The sequence below is a fragment of the Candoia aspera genome, chromosome 11, assembly GCF_035149785.1.
Source record: "Candoia aspera isolate rCanAsp1 chromosome 11, rCanAsp1.hap2, whole genome shotgun sequence".
Taxonomy (NCBI): Eukaryota; Metazoa; Chordata; class Lepidosauria; order Squamata; family Boidae; genus Candoia; species Candoia aspera.
In genome coordinates this window covers 17636666-17661413 of record NC_086163.1, presented here as the reverse complement: position 1 = coordinate 17661413, position 24748 = coordinate 17636666, and the positions used below count along the sequence as shown (strand labels likewise).

At 40.6% G+C, this 24748-nt stretch overlaps 1 protein-coding gene across 1 annotated transcript in view; it reads left to right on the top strand.

The window, feature by feature from the left end:
* LOC134504090 (ATP-binding cassette sub-family C member 12-like) overlaps window positions 1-12591 on the top strand; it is a 48258-nt gene extending 35667 nt beyond the window's left edge. The window contains exons 21-28 of the mRNA XM_063313107.1: window positions 2074-2257; window positions 4463-4552; window positions 5213-5402; window positions 6679-6838; window positions 8008-8086; window positions 9158-9271; window positions 11423-11587; window positions 12502-12591. Coding sequence (XP_063169177.1) covers window positions 2074-2257; window positions 4463-4552; window positions 5213-5402; window positions 6679-6838; window positions 8008-8086; window positions 9158-9271; window positions 11423-11587; window positions 12502-12591 — 1072 coding nt within the window. The remainder of the gene's footprint in view (window positions 1-2073; window positions 2258-4462; window positions 4553-5212; window positions 5403-6678; window positions 6839-8007; window positions 8087-9157; window positions 9272-11422; window positions 11588-12501) is intronic.
* The last annotated feature ends 12157 nt before the right edge of the window (window positions 12592-24748 follow it).

Here is a 24748-nt window from a genome sequence, read left to right as displayed (position 1 = left end):
TACTTCACACAAAAAGTTCATGCCACACACCTAACTAGGTCACTTAAAAACTGATAAACGGCATTCATACAACATACAAAGCCGGACTAGTGTTGACCTTCGTTAGGATTTTGTGGCTTAATGTATTTGGTTAAATATGTGATTTGATCCATCACATGAACCAGAAAATGTGTTAATTTAGCAACTAAGTTAAGCATGTTATGCAAGCCCAGGCCATTGAGTCTAGAGACTTGATGTGGAGAAGTGTTGTGGAATCCCACCACCTTGAGACAGCACTGGCCTTCTGAAGCCCCCCACAAGGATAAAGAAATATGCTCACATTAAAAGAAGGAAGAGGTGGAGCAGAAAAAAAAGATCTCCCTTTCCCACCCACCCCAAGGGTGCAGACCCTACTGTCTTTTTTTCCCTTCTCTTTTTACTGAACACTGTCTCATTCAACCAAAGCTAATGGTGGAGTACTGTGAAAGACCTTCCCATCCAAGCTGCAGTCTCCATCGTGGTTTGCATGAATATTCATGGCATTACATGAATGTTCTGCCACAGTTATAGTTTTTCAAGGAGAGATCTTGGCAGGATTCCCCTTGCCATCAAGCTAGCCCCAATTCTCGTCACTGCCCAGCGAAAGCAGAGAATACCCATGGAAGGAGGAAGTTCTTGTTTTTAACACTGCTGTTCAATTATTTGGTCTTTCTATCAGGGAGAAAGAAAAAGGGGTGATATCTAGGAAGGAGATCAATCTGTGACTTAGCCTCAATTTGTTTTGTGAGCCTCAATAGGGGTTCATTAACCATGATCTTGTTGTGACCTAGGCTAGTTTCACATGATCCTTCCAAAAATATCACATCCCATTTTATCCAGTCTGGCAATAGATCAGCTTAGATCAGCTGTGAAAGGGACCCCTTCCAGTCCAGGACTTGTGCATCACTTCTGCACTTCCGTGGCACTGTCAGACATGAGTCTTTGCTCAGCTGACATCCCAAAAAAATCCTGGAAGTCTTTCCTCTGGAACTGTGGGGTGGATGGTTTCCCATTAGTGGGAGCAATCATATAATCCCATCTCCTCAGGTTTCCCCCTCTTCTGTGAAGCCAAGGAACTTGGTGCTTTGCTTTCATTTCCCTAGGAGAATAGCTTTCCCATTCCCCCAAACAATCACTCTTCCTCCTTCTCCTTCTCCTTCTCCTTCTCCTTCTCCTTCTCCTTCTCCTTCTCCTTCCTCCTTCTCCTTCTCTAGACTGCTAACATGTGCACTTCTGCACTCATGAGGTTCCTCACAAGGAGGCAGTGAAGATACTTACAGGGCTGCATAATTCTGGGAGGTTGAGGAGTGAAAACAGTAATTGTGTGGCTATGTCTTCAGTTCCCAGATTTGGTGGTACAGAGGCCCCAACACTCAACCAGAGCACTATTTCAGCATCATACTGGTTGAATATATCATTGGTTTCTGTAAGACTACATTCCAAGCTTAATATCGAGGACTGACTTTTAATGCCAATTGCACTGGGAATGTGCAACATTGCACTTAATACTTAGGCCCTTTTCTTTTGAATGGCTAAGTGCAAAGACAGTCAAAGGTCCTATACTTTTTTTTTAAGTGACAGTTTGAAAGTGAAAAAAACATACTCATCAAAAATAGCCTCTCCATACAGCCATGCCTGCTATTAAGTGTACTTTTACACCTTGCAATGAAGTAGTAGAATGAATATTTGTCAGCTTCTTCTGCTCTTTCTTTATCTGTCCCTCCCACCCCCACCAGCTTGTGATAATTTTCACTGCAACCCGTACAGAAACATTTATCTATGAATTCCATTTCACCACAATTTGAGTAGGTTCTTTGCTTCCTAGATTTTGCACAACGGCCTCAAATTATGTTCTTTACCTCCCCCCGCCCCCCGATTTTTTTCCATGACTTCAAAAGAAACTTGAACAATAATCATGTAAAAAAGCACTGAATTTATTTAGGCCTTGTGCAAGTATAAACTGCTTATTCTGATGCATTTAGAAATTTTATTTGGTATCATTGCCAAAGCAGCCCAAGATAGCTATTGAACAACTCATCCTTGCTTTCATTTCAGTTTTAACATGTTGAATGATGAAAACTCAAACGATTTCATTTTGTTTAACTACGCATTACGATGGTTTGCATTGAGGACAGATATTCTCACGAACGTCATGACATTGATCGTATCCTTGTTTGTGGTCCTCAACCATTCTATCAGTGTTGCAGGAAAAGGCTTGGCTTTATCTTACTCTCTCCAGGTAAAAACTTGGTGGTCAGGATCTTCAATTAACTCACCCTTCAATTCTAGGGTGCAAACTGGATCTTTATTGGCCTGACATTAATAGTGTAAGAAGAATGATTTTGCAACATGTGAATGGATATCTCTCTCATCTTCCAACAGGTACAGGAGAATGAGAATATATATATATATACACACATAGACACAGATTGCTTTGTAACTAATTCTGAAGTATCTGAAAGCGGTCTGCAAAAAGATCGGGATCTACCTACAGATTGCTGGGAGATTTGCAGTAGCTCATCATCATCTACTTGCTTAACAACTGCAACACAATAAGCCCTTCCATAAATAATGGGTTTGAACAAGATAAAAAGCTTCAGGGGAAGAAAATGGCCATGTATTTGTTGTGCTGAAGTCAGTCAATACAAAACAAATTTCTAGACATAGAATTTTTCCATTCTAAGCTCATGTTGTTTTTCAAATGCATATCGCAGCCCCAAAGTGGGTTGTTAAAAACAGTCCATGGAGCAAAGACTCATGCAGTTTTATCCATACGGTGGATCTCAGGATACCAATTAAAAATAACACACGCACACAAAATAAAGCCTGCAAGTCTGACATTTGCCCACCCCTGTGGTAGAACACTTTCCCGCCTATCACTCTACTACATTCCCATGAGTTTTGGAAACGTTAATTTGCTATTTGGGGGAGCCTGTTCTACCCTTTGATATCATCGCTTCATCCTATCCTGCCCAAGAGTAGGGCCAACCCCGTCACAGGCAACTTACGAATGACCCTCAAAAAATGTAAAGGGGCTAAGCAAAAGATCTGCCATAGGTAAGCTTCTGTTCCTTTTAAGGTATTCTGTTTGTATAAAACCAACTTTAAGGACAAAAAAAAATGCAGCAGAACATTTATCATGCAATTGAAATCATAATTTTAATGCATGCACACACACGCACATATCTCTAACCTTTCCTCACTCTGGTCCAGAAGTTCTATTCCTACCATTTAGCAAGCATACAGCAAAAGGGGTACAAGAACCCATCAATTATTTGCACAGGATTGTCCAAAAATCCAGTTTATGCTTTTAAATGCACAAAAGGAAAATGCATGGGGGGGAATGTACAGTAGATGTCACTCCAAATGCTGCATTTCCCCCTTAAGATCAAGGTAGTTTTTTTGAGTGGGGAGTTAGAATTGTCAGGATAAATTATCAAGATAAACAGAGGGGCTTACTCTTGAGCAAACATGCATAGAGCTAACACTGTATTAAATATTTCATGCATGCAAACATGCATAGAATTGTACCAATTAAATATTTCATTCTAGTTAAAATAACTTTGATCAGATCCCTGACTCCATGAGCAAACAGCAAAATATCCTATCACCAATGGTTGTGAAGACCCTCAAGGAAAGGCCTCAGTAAAGTGTTCAAATGCAAGCCACAACTTGTTTCAAGCTGCACCTTTTCCTCCCTACCCTTTATCTTTTTTCCTCTCCTAAACCATGTATATGATTTTTTGTGCCAGTGCTTATGGAAGTAGAGAGCATACACACACACACATGCAATGAGTTTGCACCAATTGCCTTGGTGATGGTTTTTGGAGTACCAGGTTGACTTCCCTGCAGAGCTGTGGGTGGAAAGTTGCCAGAAAAAGCAACAGCAAAGAAGAGGAGTAAAAGACTGAAATGGAAATATTTACAGTAAATACTGAATATACAGAAAAAGGAGAAAAGCATGTTTTTTTGACCAATAATGGTCAAGAGTTTATCTACTGTTCCATCAAATTTCCAAAAAGGAAATTCCAAATCACATTCATATGAATTTTTGAAGATGAGAAGATCCATGCTGGATCAGACCTGCATTTATCTAGTTCCATAATGGCTATTAAGATTCCTCAAGCATCATTCCAACAGCAGCCCCCTGGCTACTGTTCCCCCACAACTGGAGTCAAGAAATTTCCAGCTTCTGAAACGGTTTTATTTGAGTGGTAACTACTAAAAGCCTTATCCTTTATGAATTTGTCTAATCTCCTTTTAAAGTCATTCTTGATTTATTTATTGAGGCCACATACGTATGCTGTCTACTCATGCAGCTATGAGATGGCTATGTAACTGTCCTGGAACTGGCTGGATTTCTCAAACTAAGTCTGTCAAAAGACCTATCCATACACTGCAGTAAAGTTTCCTCTGCTCCCCCTTCCCCCATTGTTTTCTCTAGCTAAGTGGACTTCTTCAGGTGTGTGTGAGAACATGCATCGAAACACAAGCCAGATTTACTTCTGTTGAGCAGATAGCAGAATACATTTTGGTAAGAAAGGTTCCCCATCAGAGGGATGAGTGTTGAGATTTCCATATTTTTCTCATGCACCAACAAAGCCCCAGCACAAAACATATTTGCAGAAATCCAGAACACAAAGGCATAAATTAATAGAAGTTATTTGTCATGGTTGAAAAGCTGGTGTAGATACAATATTTGGATGGCATTTACTAGTTTATACATTTAGTTTTCCATTGCTTCTTATAACTGAAAGTGATTCAAGTGTCAATAACCCAGTTCTATAATTACACAAATAAGTAACATTAGTTATGAGTAATAGGTGAAAGAGAGCTGGTTTGTGTGGGGTGATGGGGGTGGTGGTGGTGTTTCAATCTCTAACTAAAGTTATTATGCTACTGTAGCAATAACCTTAAGGAACAGGAGGAAAAGGCGCAACCAAACAATGGAATGGCCAGATAAAAGAAATCCAAGTCTGGGGCAGAACTGTAATCTGAGTAAGTGCCTCAGACAAGACCCTCCCTAGTTCTCATGAAGATAAAGGGAAGAGGGGTGAGGCACATTCAGACTTCCAAGATTCTGTTACTTTAACCTTATAATAAAAGTAGTATTAACATTCATAACTTTGGTTCTGGTCTACTTCAGAGAGCTGACAGATACGGATTCCTACCATTTCTTCTTTGTTCCTTTCAGAAGTGCACTCCTGAGGGATCAGAGAGCACTCCAGTGGTTACCCCTCCCCCCAACTGGCCTGATAAGGGTGAAATCATTTTCAAGAACTATCATATGAAATACCGAGAAAATAGTCCCATTGTGCTCCAAGACATCAACATCAGCATTCACGGCAAAGAAAAAATTGGGATTGTTGGCCGCACAGGCTCAGGTACAGTCAGTTCTGTCAATTGCTTTGTCCATTGTGCAAATAATGAAATGCCTGTCTCTTTATGATTTACCCAGGCATGGTGGTAAATGGGGAGGCTTTGTAAAGACTAGGAAAATACACACATAACTTTTTTATCTGGCCAGTAAAGGCCATACATTGTACTGAACAATATAGGATGGTTTTTGTCCTCAATACAATCCTTACTTTAACCAAGGAAAGGTATGGCATCCTTTGGTTTTGTAATGGGGGAATGACCTTGGGAGATAGGAGAAAGAGCCACAGACCAGGCAATGGTCAGACAAGCAGCAGCTGACTCTGCAGAAGGAAAGGGGGGAAGGCAAATGTCTCAGAAGGGACCCTCCCTAGTTTCTTGGGCTGTATAGGTAAGTGGGGGAGGGGAGATGTACTTTCAGACTTGCCAGATTCTGTTAATGTAACCTTACAATAAACATAGAGCTAGTACTCCTAGGTGTGCTTCTTGTCTGGACTACCTCGCAAGGCTGACATCAATCTTGCAAGTCTGAAAGTACATCTCTCCCCTTTCGTCTTTACAGTCCAACAAATTATATTGTTGTTCAGGTTTATAATTGTTTGTTTGTTTGTTTTTTGCTCCCATACCATCTTCCAACCATTTAATAGGTGTTCTTGCTGTAATTTTTCTAGTGGAAAATAAGGAGGGAAGAGAGGTCATGTCAACTCATTCTGGCATATGTAGAAGCAGAAATATGTATTCCCCACATCAAGAAATATTCCTGATAACAGATGAAAAATGCTTTCTTATTACATTGGAGAAGAATTTGAGTTTTATCAAGGTCCCTTTGCATTACAGAAGTGTGAAAATTTTCCATCATGGAATAATCCAACCTTGAAATAGACTGTTCTTAACTCAAAACAGATCCATTCTGAGGTTGGACACAGCCTGTTTCAAAATCAGGATGTTCTCTAATAAAATATTTTGCCACATCCAATTTATTCTTTCCAATCCTAGAAACACAAACAGTGAAACTTTTTAAGTTTAAGTTAAGCTTTAAAAGCTTAACACTGCACTAAAATTTTGAGCTTTTGAAGTTTCAACCTGCACTAGGACTTTGGGACATCCTGTATTTTGTGGTGTAGAATCTAAAGAGTAGACTAAATGATCTTGCCCTAAATTTCAAGAAAACCTTTCTTGGCCCTGGGATGTTGTCCTCCTTGACATTTGGCCTGGCAGATTTTTTAAAATGATTGAAAAACTCATTTAAAAGTGACCCATGTTGGCATTCTTCAAATCTTGCAGGAAAGTCATCTTTAGGGATGGCTCTGTTTCGACTCGTGGAGCCCACAGCTGGCACTATCATCATCGACAGCATTGACATCTGCAGTATTCGCTTGGAATCTTTACGGACAAAGCTGTCGGTCATTCCACAGGATCCTGTTCTGTTTGTAGGTACAGTAAGGTAGCTGTTGCAATTATCAATTAAACTTTCCTGCCAGTGAAACCGGTAATACTAGTTTCAAGGCCCTCTATTGATGGTGGCAGCAATATTTCATGATTTGGACTCTGTGCTACAATCTGATGTGACCAAAGAGAGGGGCTATGAATGAGGGCTCTGCGTGATTCAATAGACTCTTTTTTTAAAGACAATGCAATTCTTTGCACCAAAGTACTCAATTTACTTGCTGCTATTTCATCCCTTACCTTTAAGATCCAAACTCTCTTGTCATTTTTATTATAAGTGCATTTATATCCTCTCTGTGTACTTGGGATAAAAGAGTTTGTCCCAAAATCACTCAGTCTCAACCCTTTGAAGTAGGCAAGGGGCACAGCAAGGGTTTCAGGAATACTTTTCATGGTGGTAGGGTACTCTTCAAAGCCTGTCAGAGTTTCTTTCTAATACATCTTATACCAAACAAACACAAAGGGGGTTGTTTTGAATTTTTTTTTTCTCCTGCTTTGTTCTTTTCATTGAACCTCCTCCTCCTTTGATACTCCATTCATCTCTTCCCCATTTGCAGGGCCATGTTTGCATTTCATGCCACCCACACTGTTCCCTGGTCAAATGGAAACTAGATCCTGGGTCCAATCAGTGCTAGTCTAACACCGTATGGCTGTGCTATCCAGTATTGTGGGTTATAATGACTTAGTTGATTAAATTAGGAGACAGCCAATCCTTCTAATGGTCTTCTTCCCATGGATTTATTGGTCTTCCTGCCTATTGGAGGGGATAGTTATGAAAATTTATCCTACATAGTTCTCTATTATATTGTATGCAAACACAGCGAATAGGTTCACCATCTCATTAAGCCATAATGTGGCTTATTCAACTTAATGTTGTGTGAACCCAGATCATGTGGCTTATTCAACAAATTGAAGTGCCACTAATTGCCACTGGAAACTTATGCTTTGCATGGTTCTTGGCTGCTTTGTACATTAAAGGCTATTTAATCTCAAACAACCCATATTGGGGCATAAGATTGTTTTGATTATCCTGAAAGGCAGCATGGTTGTGAGCATTCAGTGGTAATAGAAGTTTAATAATAATAATAATAATAATAATAATAATAATGTTAGAGTGATGTTTCCTTTAAACAATATACTTCTTGGATGCCAATTCCTACCTTGCAGGTACAACCTAGACCCTTTCCATGACCATACTGATGATCAAATCTGGCAAGTTCTAAACCAAACTTTTATGACAGGCAAGGTATGTTATTTATGTTTTTTACACCGCATATCACTGAGCCAGTTTGGTCTAGCGGTTAAGGCACCAGGCTAGAAACCGAGAGACTGTGAGTTCTAGTCCTGCCAGCTGGGTGACCATAGGCCAGTCACTCTCTCTCAGCCCTAGGAAGGAGGCAATGGCAAACCTCTTCTGAAATCTTGCCAAGAAAATTGCAGGGACTAGTCAAGGCAGTCTCCAAGAATTGGACACAATTGAACTGATTTTAAAAAAACACATATTATTGTGATTATAATATTGAGATTATATTATATTGAGATTAGCTCCCTCCCTCCTGGACTTTAGGAAACAGCTAAAGACCTGGTTCTGTAATTATGCCTGGGGCGGGAGGGAGAGTAGCCATTCCTGGGGATGGTTAGTTTCTTAGAAAGACCCAGCTCTGCCTGCAAATCATAAAGAACTTTTAACCATCGAGATTTTTATTATATTTATTGTATCTGTATTATAGGGTTTTATAGTTTTATATTTTTTTCTATCTTTTATTGTAAACCACCCAGAGTCCCTTTTGGGAGATGGGCGGTGATAAATTTGATTAATAGAAATAAATAAATTATTAACTGATTTTAAAAAAAGACAACACATGGAATGAATGAATATATATATATATTCATTCAAACAAGTTACCCATCATTGGATCCTTTAACACCAGAGGGCAGATTTTACGGCAACTGGAGTTCTTCATTTTCTCCCAGAGAAAAGAATTGAGTTTATCTAATTATTCTATATCATGTTACCGTTCTATGGAGATGGTTTGCTGGAGAGAGAAGCTGTCCACCATCCCTAGATGTTGCACTCCAATATGTGACATGGACCATTTCTTCCACTTCCTTTCTCAGCTGGTCCTTTCTGCTGCCTGCTTCCCTTCTTCCTTGCTGTCACCAAACATTTAAGTCACTTATTGTATGCTCCATTTACATCTGCATCACTTTACCCAACAGAGAAGCACCCGTATAATTGCTCAGATTCGTTGCCCACATTCGCTATTGTAAGCATCAGACAGATTGTTTCAGCTCAGTGGCGTTTTCCTTGCTTTAGATTTCCAAACTACCAGGAAAGCTGGAGGCAGAAGTGGTCGAAAACGGGGAAAATTTCTCAGTGGGGGAAAGACAGCTGCTCTGTATGGCAAGAGCACTCCTTCGAAATTCAAAAGTGAGTCCTGCAGGGATCTGACATTACTCAGGCTGGTTTGAATACATGGGAATCCCTTGAAGTTAAAACATCATTCAGTCTGCATTTCTAGCTAGTTTTACAGTTATGGTGAGGGGGCATTAAAATGCTGTATTCCTTACTACTATTTAAAGGCAAGCTAGATAGTATCCTTGGTGTTTATATAGATTATGCTCAAAATGAGGCTCTAAGCAGGGGTAGGAATGACCTTGGGGACCAGCAAAGGTTCAGTTTGGGGATTTAACTCAACCAGATCTCCAACTCAATTCAAATTGCTGGTCTGGATTGTTGTTTCAGATCAGATTAGTTACATCTGAATCTGATGATCCAGCAGGCTTCCACAGGAAGGCAGCCAGGGCAGAGAAGGCCCACCTCCTGGGACCCACCAAATGCAAGTCCCTGGCCGAGGGAACCCATAGCATGCCTTCCCTGCCAGATCTAATGGGACTGGTTGTTGTAATTGGGGAGACGCAGATAACCCATATAATATATATGATAACCTATATAATATATAATATATTGTTTAAATTATACTGCAGTTCAAACAGTACGGTATTTTGTTTTAATCTGGTCATGTACAACATGCCTGCAGCTATTCCAACTAATTCTGGTTGATCCAAGAGGCAGGATTCTGCTCCCTTTCCAGTCACTGCTGTCCCTTGGGCTGCTATTCTTAATTAAAAAGGAAGATGGTGCTATTGTTTAGATGACCAGCAGGCTCTCTCTTGCAAAAAAGTCAACTCTACCTGATCTTTTTAATAAGGAATCCAAATATTTGTTTGCTTAAATAGACTCTAAGGGATAACTGGTTTGCTCTGTATTTCTGCTTGCCATCACTGCTTTTTTTGTACCAAAGATACTCATTCTGACATTTTGCTGCCCACCTCCCTGAGAAGCCATGGGTTCTTTAAAATCTATAACATATCATCCAGTGCAAATGTGCAAATATATATTAATACTCAAATCTTCATGAATGGTCCTACAGCTGCCTGACCAGTAGAATGTCCATATGTAATATTTAAACCAGTCCATCCTCCAGGAAATAAAGCCAGACTGCTCACTTGAGGGAATGATATTAAAGGCAAAACTGAAATACTTTGGCCACATAATGAGAAGACAGGACACCCTGGAGAAGATGCTGATGCTAGGGAGAGTGGAAGGCAAAAGGAAGAGGGGCCGACCAAGGGCAAGGTGGATGGATGATATTCTAGAGGTGATGGATCTCCCCTGGGGGAGCTGGGGGTGGTGACGACCGACAGGAAGCTCTGGCGTGGGCTGGTCCATGAAGTCACGAAGAGTCGGAAGCGACTAAACAAATAAACAACAACAATATTTAAACCACTGGAAGTCCCAGAGGGTTAATGAGCACATTCTACAAATGGTGAGAGATCTCTGCAGGAAGAGTGGACTGCTCCATTTCTTGCTCTCCACCTGGGTGCATAAACGTGATCACAGACAGAGACCCCAGGCCAAGTTACTCCAAGAAGCATGAGACTATTTGCACAACTCAAATAGCCTCCTGTCCACTTTACTAAGCAAAGTTGGGAATGTTTGATTATTATATTCCCAGCCTTGATTCACAGGAGCCAGTTTGGTGTAGTGGTTAAGGCATCAGGCTAGAAACTGGGAAACCGTGAGATGTAGTCCCTCCTGAGCCACAAAGCCATCTGGGTGACCTTGAGCCAGTCCCTCCCTCTCAGCTCTAGGAAGCAAACCATCTCTGAAAAACCTTGCCAAGAAAACTGCCCGGACTAGTCCAGGCATTCTCCAGGAGTCAAAAACTGACTCATAGACCAAAAAAATAAATACATCCTTGATTCACACAACACACTAAATGTGGGTTTTTGAATAAACCACAGTTGTCTAAGTTCACGCAACATGTTGCAGCATCAGCTGTCATCTACGAATCACAATGGCCAGGTTCATGCAGCACCCTAAGTCCAAACCAATCCAACCAAACTACATCATGGCTCAGTGTACTGCACAAGCCCAGACCATCTTTGCACAGCAACACTCCAGCTGGTGAATTGCCTTGTCTACTTTGTGTGCAAACATTCATTTGTTTTTCCTTACTTGTACTCTGTAAGGAAGAAAAGAAGACCATTGCCTAAACTGTTTGAATTCTCTCTATAGATTATACTTCTTGATGAAGCCACAGCTTCTATTGATTCTGAGACAGATATGCAGATTCAGAGGACCATCCAGGAAGCATTCATAGACTGCACGGTCTTGACGATAGCACATCGCCTAAACACCATTCAGGAGTGTGACCGTGTTTTGGTGATAGATAAAGGCAAGGTACTGTGCCAGAGAAAAGTTGCAAAAGACTCAGTTCATCATGTAACTGACTTACTGAACAATGTGATGATTTTCAGAAATGAATTCTTTTGTGTCCTTTTTTAATAGTTAGAATTCATTCCACTGAAAAAGGAAAATGCCCTTTTTTCCCCTACGTAAACAATATAGGGGGATGCGGTGGCGCTGCGGGTTGAACCGCTGAGCTGCCGATCGGAAGGTCGGTGGTTCGAAACCGCACGGCGGGGTGAGCTCCCATTGCTAGTCCCAGCTCCTGTTCACCTAGCAGTTCGAAAACATGCAAATGTGAGTAGATCAATAGGTACCACTTCGGCGGGAAGGTAACGGCGTTCCGTGAGTCATGCTGGCCACATGACCCGGAAGTGTCCTATGGACAACGCCGGCTCTAAGGCTTAGAAACGGAGATGAGCACCGCCCCCTAGAGTCGGACACGACTGGACTTTACGTCAAGGGAAACCTTTACCTTTACCTTTTAAACAATATAGGAGAAACTGTTACATACATTTTATTCATAACCAACACCCAAGCAGGCACCCAAGTCATGTTAGGGGAAAAATACAAAAATGAACTAAAACAACCTTAATGTGAACTAAAGAGCTGGAAATCCATGGCAAATAGTAGGTGCTCCCAATCGTGATCACTATTTTAGAAAGTGTCCTGCAATGTAGGGGCACCGAGGGCAGACCAAATCCACAATAAAGGCACAGAACAAGTGAAATATTTTCTCTTATTAGCGTTTCTGGGTTCCTCCCCCCCCCCCATCCCTATTCTCCTTCCCCAAGGCAACCTTTAGGTGGGAGGAAATTCATGCAGGAAACCCACCGTATTCTTGCTTCATACTTGACATTTGCTAATGCATCTGACATTTGTTATCTCTCGTTCCTGATGATTTTCAGGTAGTCACATTTGGCAAACCAGGGGAAGTTGTTCAGAATTCCAAGTCATTTGCATCTTTCTTAGCCATGGCAAGGAGATTCACATCGTAAGAGGACAAGATCATCATCAGTGCTTTTTCGGTGGACTTTGGACAACTAAGGCATTGCAGAGAGAGGGAAAAATAGAAAAGTGATACCTAACTCACCCAGACTATCAACCAATTTTGTAACCTTTCACCAGTGATCACATCCTGCTGGTGAATTCTGAAGCTGGCATGAGGCAGGCAATTAAAATAGGGAACTTGATGAGGATAATGGAAAGGACCACAATGACCTGTATTATAAGAGACTGCTTTCATATTGTATTCAGTGTTTCAAAATAAAAGTAGCCACCACTCCATGTGCAAAGAAAAATGTTCATATGGTGCACTTGATCTGCAGACTTGTGGTGGGATACCTTGTATAATTCCCTGATAGCAAAACAGAGAAATGATGAAATCCTGAACTCTGAAATGGCTGCACTCTATTAGACTTGAATATATTCCAAAATAACAAATGTTGTTGAGTCCAACTAAAGTCTCACTGACTTTAGTGGAATTTAATCACAATTAGCACTTTCAGAGCAGGGCCACCATGCAAAATGTGGATGGCTTCTTTAAGGAACCATTCATATCTTTGGGAGTAACTTTGTACAGAGCGAGACTTCCTGACTTCAGTGAGATTTAGATTTAAACAGCTTAACTGAGTTGCAAGGAGCAGTTTTTATCTTCAGCCTTTGGTGCATCCAGTAATAGTAAAGGGGGACAGTACAGTCCAAATGGGCATTTTAAAACTCCCATGCCTTCTAAACAGAGTGAATCTAAATCTATGTGTAAATGTCTCATTGCAATCCATGAACTGCAGAACAGCTTACCTACAGCTGGACTGGGCCCAATAATTTTGTACATGCCTTAAGATCTATTATTCTCTGCAAGGTGGAGGAGAACAGGAAAGACATAAACTTCAGTGCCAAAAACACAGTGAACCATTTTTATCTCTCGTGGTTCGTTGTTAAAGTTTGTAATAAAAACGGCTTCACCTTTTTTGCTGGCTGGCTTGTTTTGTTATTTTGTTTGCTTTCTTGCCTTAGCTTTCAGTGTCATAATTGATGGAAATATCCCCCTTTTCAGCTTTAATATTTCCAGGCGGAGCATGCCCAGTTTCGCCAAAGATGCCACTGTCATCCATCCAGGATGTAGAATTTAAGCTGGGGTGGGGGAGGGGCAGACAGAAGGCAGGGTGGTTAGGCAGATTCCTCTTCTCCCCACCGTTTGCCGTTGATCCCAATTTAAATCCCACTTCAGTCTAGCCACTCCATTGTGTCTGATGAAGCCTGCTGTAACTCTTGAAAACATGTGCTTTTTCATAAAATGTGTTTGTCTGAAAAGGTGTTACCGGCTTCCTTCTGATTTGGGGACCGCGGAGCATTTTGTTGTGTTTTCACTTCCAAAATTAGAAAAAGGCTGGCTTAAGAAAAGCATCCTCTTTTGTATACCACCAGAAGGGGAACAGTTGTAAGGCTGACCTTGATTGTTAGCTCAGCTTTTAAAGGGAGCTTATTTACCTGGCAAATCCATCCCAGGTTATGCTGATTTATCTTACAGATGTTTGTACGGAATAACAAACAGTCCTCTTGGGAAGGATAAATATAGCCATTTAATTAATATTTGCTGGTTCCCATGGTTTTACTGCTCCCGGATTGCCAACTCACTGCCATTTTATTATGTACAAATAATAATATTTCTACATTTAATATCTGGCTTTGAACTTCTCAGAGTACTGTAAATTATTACGCCTACTACTCCTACTATGAAGCAATTCCTTTTGTTTCTTCTTAGCATTAAGAGTAACAAAGTACAAGGGCTGCTTTTGAGCAACCACGAGCAGCACTGTAGTGAGAATCTAAAATGCTCCTAATGGATGCTGAAGTGGAACATCATACGGCTAAAGGTAGCTACAATTACATGGACACTCTTCAGATGTTGCAGGATCAGGTGTGGAAGGGAACAAATGAAATCCTCCTGCTAAAAGTATACCAACTGGCATGACTCATCTGCAGTGCAGGAATTATCAAAGCAGAGCATTATAATGTTTCCTGCTGGAGAACTGATCTAGCAGAGGGTGCCTTGTTGAAAGAAGCTATATACTGCATAAGAATGCTGGCTCTCTGCCTAAAGTATTGATCATTTTGATCTGCCCAAATGGTTGCAGTGTGGAGTGTTTGTGCCCCTTTTCAGGACACTCCATCCCTTACAATGCTATTGGTCTTTCTGACCATTTCCCCTCTCAATCATCAGCCACCATTTCAGGGTCACTGAGTATGCTCGGGAAGACATGGCCAGACCTACTGTTAGGTAGAATGGAGCAGTTGCCTTAGGCAGCAGATGCTAGAGGACAGTGAATGACAGTTTCCTAATTGGTCTATTCTTCTCTCTTGAAGGACAGAGTGTGTGAACCACATGGCCTGTCCAGCATTGCTCTAAAATAGTCTGCTACTCTTAGATGCAATACAGGATCCTATAGCATTGACAATGTTGGGGTAAGATTCAACTGTCACCACCCCCAGCTCCTGTACATGGAATGGAGCTAAAGTCTTCTCCTTTAGGATAAAGTCTCCTTTGAATTCATCTTGAATCCTGATGGGTACAGGGATATGTCTACGCAGCTCTCTTAGCAACATTACAGCAGTGGTTTGCCATTGCTTATTTCAGCGATGTTTTTCAACTTCTCAATCAAATCTACAACTCAGGAGTTCTTTATGTCTTCCCATCAAAGTGCTAACCATCTACAACCTTCCTTAACTGTTTTGAGATGAACTAAAGTTGGCTGGGTTCTTTATGTGAGGAATGCTTGCATTCCACTCCCCCACTTCTCACAACCTGTAGAGATACTTGCCTACTGATCTCTGTTATTTGCTTTGAGAGTAGCAAAGACAAAATGCAGTCGCTGCCAGAGAACCAGGTGGTCTCCATTCAGTCCAAAGTGTAGGCTTTGTTTTTCTCCTCCATGAGTTCAGTATAACTACTGTTATTCCTTTAACACATTTATTGGCAACAGTCTGCTAGTTGGAACATGAACTATCAATATGTTGACTAATCCTTTGAAATACTGTGGAGAGAGAAGGGGATGGGGAAGCTGCTGGTGAATGAAATCTCACATTTTTGTACAAGGTCAAAAGAAAAATGGTGGTGATCTTAGTTACGTCTTCAACGCACTCCATGAACTTTGCAACATCTGCCCATGCTTTAGCAGTACAAGCTGGAGTCCTACAGCTGGGCGGGCCTGGAAGTAGGCACAGTTGCTTTAATAAGTCACAGACAAGTGCCCCTTCATGCTCTGAAGGACCTCTCCTCAATTTAATCTAAACCATTGCCAGGTGCTGCTAAAACGACTTCCAGGCAAGTAAACCTTGTGGAACTCAATGAAATGTATTTCCAAGCATTATCCAAGAATTAGGGTCTACAGGTGAAACAACTTCAGCACCCCCACCCCTTCCTTCAGTTCAGGTATACAAAGTGAGAATTCCTTCAGGTGATTCTTTGCTGGCATCAATGACAACTTTAAAGTCTCATGGTCTGGTCTTCTCCCTTCTTGCAGTTGCCATCTGTACATCTTTCCTCTTCAAAGGAACTGGCATAGAATCTAGAGTTGGTCCTCCACTTTCTACTCTTGCTTTTATGCCATTATCTTCCCCTAATTCCCATTGGTGAATAGTTTCTCTTTTCTAAAGGGTTTTTTCTCTCCTGTGCTCCATGTGAAATAAGCAGTAGCATCTCACCTTGGGATTGTAAACTCTATCAAAAGTAGAGACGTGAACACCTGAAAAGAGTCCAGAAAAATTGGAAATAAAATGTTTTTCTTTATTTTCAAGACTTCTCCCATTTTTCCAGTTATTTTCCCAAATGTTTCACTTTTTCTCCAGAGGCTTGGATGTTTTCCTCTACATTTATCCATTCCCAGTGAAACTCAGGATGATCTTGCAGAAGTAGCTTAGTGCCAAGACAATATTAGAAGGGGACACAAGTCAATTCCAAGCTGAGTTGATTGTTAGTTTGATTTGGATTGTCAGTTCAATCTGATTTGACAGTTCCAATGATTTGGATGAATGAGTCCAAACTGATTCAGATGTGACTACATTAAGATCCTTGTAGGCTCTAGAAACATGCTTAGGCTTATAAAGGTATTCCCTGGATCTATATTCTTCAATGAGTCTCATGGATTTTTCTTTTCTCCAAAAGCACATGGTAATATTTTCAGTTCATGCATCCACTTACGTGTTTCTACACACAATCACAATGTAGAGGTTTCCTTCATCGATCCCCTAACTTTCCACCAGATGTGCAAGTGCTGATATTCATCTTATTCTGTGACACTGATTGGTACTTCCATTTGGAACTTGAAAGCAAAATATGTTTCCAACTTATTTTTACATTGTCAGGGCAACAAAATGATTTCAAGCCAAAAATCAAATTCCGTTCCTGCAATTTACATGATACAAGTTCAGTCAGTGCTGAACCAAGATACTTATTTCTTACTGCCACAGTATGTACACACGTAATAAAGCTGTAATACTTTATTGCCTCAATCGGTTAGACAAAGAGAAACAGTTACTGATCCCACATTTTGGGGATGTCCAGCAGGCTGGAACGTGATGCTGCTTTTCCATGGCAGCACCAATGCTGTACAAAGGCCTCGGGGTGGAGATAAGGCTGGCCTGCTCCTTAACATTTTGGAAGCTTTTAAAGATAGAGTTTTTCTGGTCAGCCTTCTGATTTTATCATGCCATCTTCATTTTCCACCTTTTATTTTTTGTAGTTCTCTATTTGGATGGTGTTGTTTTACTGTTTTTATAGTTAGTATAATGCAGATGTTTTACTTGGTTTTTATACTCTGTAGGCTATCAAAAATCTCTGGACTGTGGCAGGGTAGAAAAGTGGAAAATAAATACAGAAATAAAAAATAATATCTTACATTGAATTTTAGGATGTATGAACTTTGATTTTACTGTTACTTTTCATATTTTGTATTTTTTAATCTTACAACATTGTTTTAACTTAAAATACAAATGTTTCTATTGTGCTTAAAGAATAATACAGACATGGACTCAGTCAGTTAGAAATTTTGAAGCTGTCCAAATATCCCTGATTTGGATACAATTCAGAAAGTCAAGTTAATTGAATGACATTCTAGTTGAATCTCTAAATTGCATCTGTATGCAGTTTTAAATAATAGACAGCTGGAATATCTCAACAGAAAGTTGAAATAAGACCTTTTGTAAATCCCTCTTTTGCTCAACAATGTTTTACCTTTCAGGACAAAGGTGAAGGGCACTTGCTCATTAATTAATGCCTTTGGGTCAGTTTCATTGGCCATTCTTGGGAGTCTTTGACTCTGTCTTGGATTCTTGAAGTTTGAAATGAAAGATACCTCCAGGAAACAAAACATCTTAAATATGAATTTCAAGCATCCCTCATTACATACAGTTATATCTTATAGTGGCTGATGCCCAACTTCTTGATATGGTCATTTGACTAATCAATAAAGTTATTCATTCATTCATTACATACAGTATATTTCAAAAGTCGTGGATGCATAGATTTCCAAAGCAGTTGGAAATAAATTCTGCAGCAATTATAACTTCTAGAGGTAATTGCCACTTCTCCCTAAAAGAAAATGATCAAGTTGCTTCTCAGGTGAGATCAATCTAGATTCAAATAAACACACAACACATCTGCTTGGTTTCACACTATAGTATGCAAGCATGCCTAATATGAGTTGCTAGGAACCAAGACTCTCATACCCTGCTTATAAACATCTCAGCTGTATAGATCCATATTATGTTAGATAGAAGAGTAGTCAAAATCCAGTCTGTAGTTCATAGAGCCAAGGCAGGTCTGTCAGCCAGTCCAAGGTCAGAGTTTCACAAGCAGGATTCACAGTAATGACAGAGCCGGAAATCAAATGGTTGTTTCCAATGGAGAAACGTGGGTCAGGGCTGCGTCTTAAACCAGGCTGCAGCCAGCTATCTTCAATTAAGATAGTTTCTCCCTTGCTTGGCAAGGAGCATCATTGAGTGTCTTTGTTCTGCTCTCCACTCTACTCTCTGAGTTGGAAGGTTTGGTGGCCATGCCTCATCATCTGACTGCTCCAGCTGTTCTGATGGTGCCTGCATTTGATCAGCCTCAGATGATTCCTGGCTTGGTGTCTTCTGAGGCTGACACTCCACAAGTTCAGCTGGAGCAGCTTTTTCAGAGTCAGAGTGAGTCCTGGGCCATGCCAGATATAAACCAAATTTAGGTGGCTCGTTATATAGGACATCTGACTGCGTAGGATTCATGAAGCAACAGCTCCCTGAGACCTCCGTTGCAAAGCCTGCTAAATGATGGAAAAGGACCAAGATAAAATAAGACAGCTGTTGTATCATTTGAGTGTTGTGGGGCAGGTAAACAAATTCTCTCCAGTCCTTTTGGAATGCAATTTCCACAGTCTTCACCTTAGGACATTTTGGCTGAGAACTTTGAGCATGGTCATCTCAGTCTCTCTGGAAGGTACTGAATTGAAGAAAAGTCTCTTAACACATCACTGTAATTAGAAATTTTAAGAAAAAAATGTGGTTGAAGAAGATCATTTCTGAATTGTGACCTTGGTCTTGGACAAAGGAGTCCCAATCTGGATCAGACCTATCAGCATTGGCAGAAAACTCTCCATTCTCTCCAGCATGACTTTCCCCACAATGTAGATCATACATTTGGCCCCTGCTTTGGATTGTGACCCCAACTGGGACAGAGCAAACAAGCAGAAAAACCCTGTGCTTCACTGAGTTTGACTTTTCTTCTTTCCTGAACAGCACATCTGCAATTATTTACTCTTTATGTTAATCAGTCTATTGATTAATCAATTGCAGCCATAATAGGTAATAAATAAGCTTAAACAAACACAACCCCTTTCATTTTAGTCTTCCCTCAAAAGAATGAAATCACATTAGGAAACTGCCCTAAGCATAAGTGAACAAGCCTTTGGAACCTCTGTGAATTATTTGTGGCATAGAAACGCCACTCCGGTATTGCAACAGGCATATGTTCAGGCTCATTTTTCAATGGTTGAGCAACAGCCTTCCTTGACAGTGAACTGATGCCAAGCGTGACGGCCAGTTACCCAACGGAGGGAGGAAACAAGGAACCAATGAACAAGGTGAGGCACCAAGGGAGACTTCTGGAGAACCCAGAACAGCAGGTTAGTTGTTGGATGCCTGACTGACATTGACACAAGAGGACAATGCTCTTAAGTGTTGTGCTGATGACATTGATAAACGACAGCGATTTCTGGAGCTGAAGAAGTCAAGTGAAGATAAAGGATAATAAATGGAGAAATAACAGACGTGAGACCAGGGTTAGGAAAGCGAGTGCGAACAGGGACGATTGGTTTATTTGTGGAAACAAAGAAGAAATGCATCACTGTGTGGACACAGTGATGTTTCCCTACAGTAGATGTTCACTGCTGTTAGTCTGCACCTTGATAGGAACAAGAAACCAGGCCATTTTAGCAGGGTGGATGTCTGAATTTAGGAAGAAGGTGATAGAGTAATGCAAAAGCAATAGTAATTACAGAAAAGCAGAGAGAAAATTTCCAGCAAGGGCCATCACAAACAAAATGCTTTGCACAGGAGTGGATTTAGCATCTCCGCTTCTTTTTCTGAGAAGTGGACAATTGGAGTGGGAAGGTATCTTTGACATGTGCATCAGGTGGCTTTTCACAACGACTTGCAAGTTTGACTGACAGCACACTGGCTATGAGCTGACAAAACATGACGGGTGGAGTGTCACAGCATCACATCAGCCTGAGCTGAACAAGGTGACATGCACAAGAACTGTGGGCTGGGAGAAAAAGGAAGTAGGGTTCTGCTCCAAGGCACTTACAGTCCAAATGTGGATAATGTGAGAAGGAAACAGAAAGAAGGAGAATGAAAGAGACACCAAGTATCCTTAAAGGCAGTCAAGAGGAATGAAAATAGGCAGGACAAAGATAAATGAATATAAATGCTGATCAGTGTGATTTCCCCACCCCACCCCACCCCACCCCACCCCACCCCAAAGTTGATCCACATGGGGATGAGAATGTTCTTAGTGTTCTCCAAAAATGTGGCTCTGTTTTCAGGGTTTTTTTTCCAGAGAAGGCCACCATGCCTTCTCCTTCCACTATTATGCACATTACAAAAACATAGTTTAGTAGGATCACCTGTGATTAGTAACTAGATGGGACACCACCAGGGAACACCTGGGCAGTAGGCTAGATTCAGAGTTGAAAAAAAAGAAAAACATCCTGGAAGGAAGGAATTCCAAACCATTTCAGAAACCCTGTTAAGAAAACTGCATGAAAGTATCCATGTAATCACCAGGAGTCAAGCTCAACAGGAGGACATCAATATTTCTATCTTTACTTAGAATGTTTGTTGCCATTTTGACAAGACAGGGCCTTCTTGGCAATGGCACCTTAGCTGAAGCTATCTCTCCTCATGGAAGCTAGGATGGCATGTTCTTTTTTCTCTGTTCGAGACATATTTAATTCTACAGGTATTTTTAACTTTGTTTATTCCCCTCTCCACCACCACTCACTTCACAAGACTTCGATTTTTGTTGGTTTGTATGTTCTTTATTAATCAATTGTGTAGGTTTAATACTTTCAATATTGATGGTGGATCCTATTTTCTTCTCAAGTGTGAAAAAAAATGTTGAAAGGCTAGGATGTAAATTAAAATGTATTTCATTTGCATTCAAAATATACAATCCATTGCTCTGTCACCAATTCTTAATTGTCCTGGGAAAAAGGAAGGGAGAATCACTGTTTTAGTTGATCACAATAAATGATTGTCATATGTATATTTAAAAGGGGAAAGAGAGAAAGATAGGAATAGATGAACTCTGTGAGGAACTAGAGACTTAGTTGGTGTTACTTTTATAAATGTACAGAGAAAAGGTTAATAAGAAGTTGTGGAGAGGGGAGAAAGTTGAGTAAAAAGATTGTGTCAGTAAAAAGTTATAGGACAATTAAATTTTCTGCTGGAGTTCTTATCTGTTTTTGGTGTTGGTGTTGTTTTGCTGAACACATACTATCTTCTTGGGCAAGCCAGCTGCAGCTTTTAATCTTTCCCTGCTGTCTTCTCCAAAACAGCCAGTATTTCAAAGGCACTTCTTCCCTTTTGATTCTCAATGCCAATCTACACTATCCCCTAAACCACTGACTGCAGGGGTTGGGGGAATGAAGGAAAAAAAGAAAATCCATATTTTGTTCTGATCCTGAATAGAAATGAAGACATATTTTAAACAGTTGTGCAGCTCTCATGGAACACTTCTTTGCCTGGGGAGCAAAAGCAGGTCCAATGTTTGATGGGTCTCAGTGTGAAATATGTTTACATTTGGGTTCCATTAGGGCACAAACTGGCTTTGCAGAATGAAGACTTGGGATCACGCCTGCTTGTGAATAATGTAGCAATAAAGTGCAACAGGACAAATGGGCCATGCATGATCCAATGAAAGGTCGTCAACCAAGTCTTCTTCCCAATTTTTCTAGCTATGCAAACCAGCATATCTTGGCCTATCAGGCAGTTTTCATACTTGATCTCTCCACTGACAGATTTTTGGAGTCAGCTAACTGAAAATGTTTATTGTAGCAGAAAAAAAGAGTTCTGAAGATAGTGCACCAACACACCAAAATGAAGGCACTATCCTACCTCCCCCCAAATATTTTTTATAACATTTGGAAGATAGGAGGATGGAAGGGGAAAGGGGAGAGAAGAAGAGGGGGAGGAATCCAGGGAAACTTAATTCTGGCCTGAAATGTCCCATCAACTGCACATATTCCAAATAGCCACATTTCTACAGCAGACGTTCACCCGGACGTCAGCTCCCGGAATTCTGAGCAATAGACTGAATGGCTAGGAAAGTCCACACATGTGCAAGGCATCCATCTGCAACATAGCAGAGTTTTAGAAAAAAAATGTACCAAGGAGGCCGACCTCTCCTGTCTTAGCACCCAGGATGAACTCCCATGAAATTACAGCCATGTTCGCAACCTGTGCTTTCAGGGTACAGCTTCCTACTTCCCCAAACAGAAAATTGGGGTTAGCATTCACAAAGACTAGCAGGAAGATGAAGTCCATGGCAGGAGAAGACAGGACGGAGCAAAGAATCAGAAGCAGAGTTAATAGCAGCAGTGCTTGGTATTTTAGCAGGTTAGTTGAAAAGTTTATAAAGAAGACAGAGAATAGAGAACAAGAGCAGAATATGCACTGGCATTGAGTTATGGTGATAAAAGAAAGGAATTAATTAATCAACCCTCAGATCATACAGAATATTAAAAATTAGAAGCATTGACAATCGTTTCTCTTCCCTCTTATTGTGCACATTATGAGCTGCAAGATCTAAGACAGATTAATAACAATATGTAATCTTGATTTTTGACTAGGTTTCTGCAGATAGCATAATCTTGATCCATACTTATTCCCACAAATATAGTCATTTGTAAAGGGACAATCCATGCTTTTTTTCCCCTAATAGTTTCCAAATTCTTTAGAAACAATCCTATTGATGCAAAAATTGCAGAGATGCACTGATCCATATAATTTTGGTAGCAGTCATCCTTTTGTTCCCCTGCTTTTATAACAAAAGAAAAAAGAAAAAAAGATGTGTGGAATGTGATCCAACATCCTCGTTCCCCTTCCCATTGTATCTCCTTGACCAAATTGTCTCAGTGGTTAAGCACAGCCTTTCATTAGCTAACCTCACTTGAGGAGACTAAATGCCATCCAAATGATACATCTTGGTCTTTAACTCATTCCAAATAAATGTGGGCGTATCTGCATGTCAATTAAGTGCAGATCAAGAGTTGTAGTCCTGCTACTCAAGATGTAAATTTTCCATCAAATGGAATTCTAAATAACAGGTTACTCATTTGCTCAGAACAGAAAGATAATATATAAATCCAGCGGAATCAAAGGGTCAAGGCCACAGATCACTTAGGCAAAAAAAGGAGCTGAAACATGACGAAGAAATGAACATGATGCAAATGAATTTTCTTCTGCTGATTAAGTCAGTTGTGTAACCTCGGAGAAGTAAGGTCACCAGTAATAAATGATCTGCAAGTGGAATCAGAAATGCGTTATGAAGTGATTATGAAGTCCAGATATCACTGGGCAGAAAGCTTTTTAAAATGTGGAAAAATAGTGGGCAATTAAAGCAAGTTATTAGTCTACCTCCCGGGGTTGTTAGGAGGAAAAAAATGGGGCAAGAAAGAACCAAGTACTGAGGGGGGTCTTAGAATTTTTTGGGTAGCTGGGTAACGGTATCATTGGGGGCCTCCCTGAAATTTGGTTTTTATCAGCCATCCACTTTTGAGCACCAGTGATATTCATCCATTTATCAAAGGGAGACCACGGCCTCTTTAACTCTGATTCTCTTATTGCCCTTACTTTCTTATTTGTTACCCCAGACTGATAATGATGTGATGTCATCTGGGTCTAAGGAAAAAAAATATATGATTTAGGGTTTACCTACTAAAAGCCGGCTGTAGCAAATGCCATCATACAAATAGAGTGGTGCAGCTGGTTGCTTGGCAAAGGGGCAGAGGCCATGATATTGTTTATTCCATGTTTACTTTTTTTATGTCCTGAAATTATGTCAGCACTGGGAGAAGGCTCCCAAGCAGGTCCCTGGGCAATTGCCTGATTAGCCCATTTTTTATTTTATTTATTAACATACCAAATTTAGTCACTGCCCATCTCACTCAGAGAGTGACTCTGGGCGGTTTACATAAAACAAGAATAAAATATTAGTTAAAATATAATAAAACAATAAGACAATAAGACAATACAATAAAAACAACACTCTTAATAAATAATATATTCCAAGAGGTGGATGGTAAGAAGTTTTTAATTTAATGTCCAGGGAGCGTCTTCAGGGGGCTCAACACCCCCAGGGTTGGTGACCACCCTGCCATTCCTAAAGCCCCTGCAAAAAGGGCAAGGTAAATCCTCCTCCTCCTCATCCACTGGAAAAATAACTATTTAAAAATATGAAAAACTCACTCAACTCAAGAGCTAATTGCCTGAGCCATCGATCTTTGACTGAGAGCCAACCTGGTATAGTACTTAAAGCTCCAGGAGATCCTGGTTCTAGACCCTAGCTGGGTGACCTTGGGACAGGCCCTTCCTCTTAGCCAAATCAGTATCAGGCTC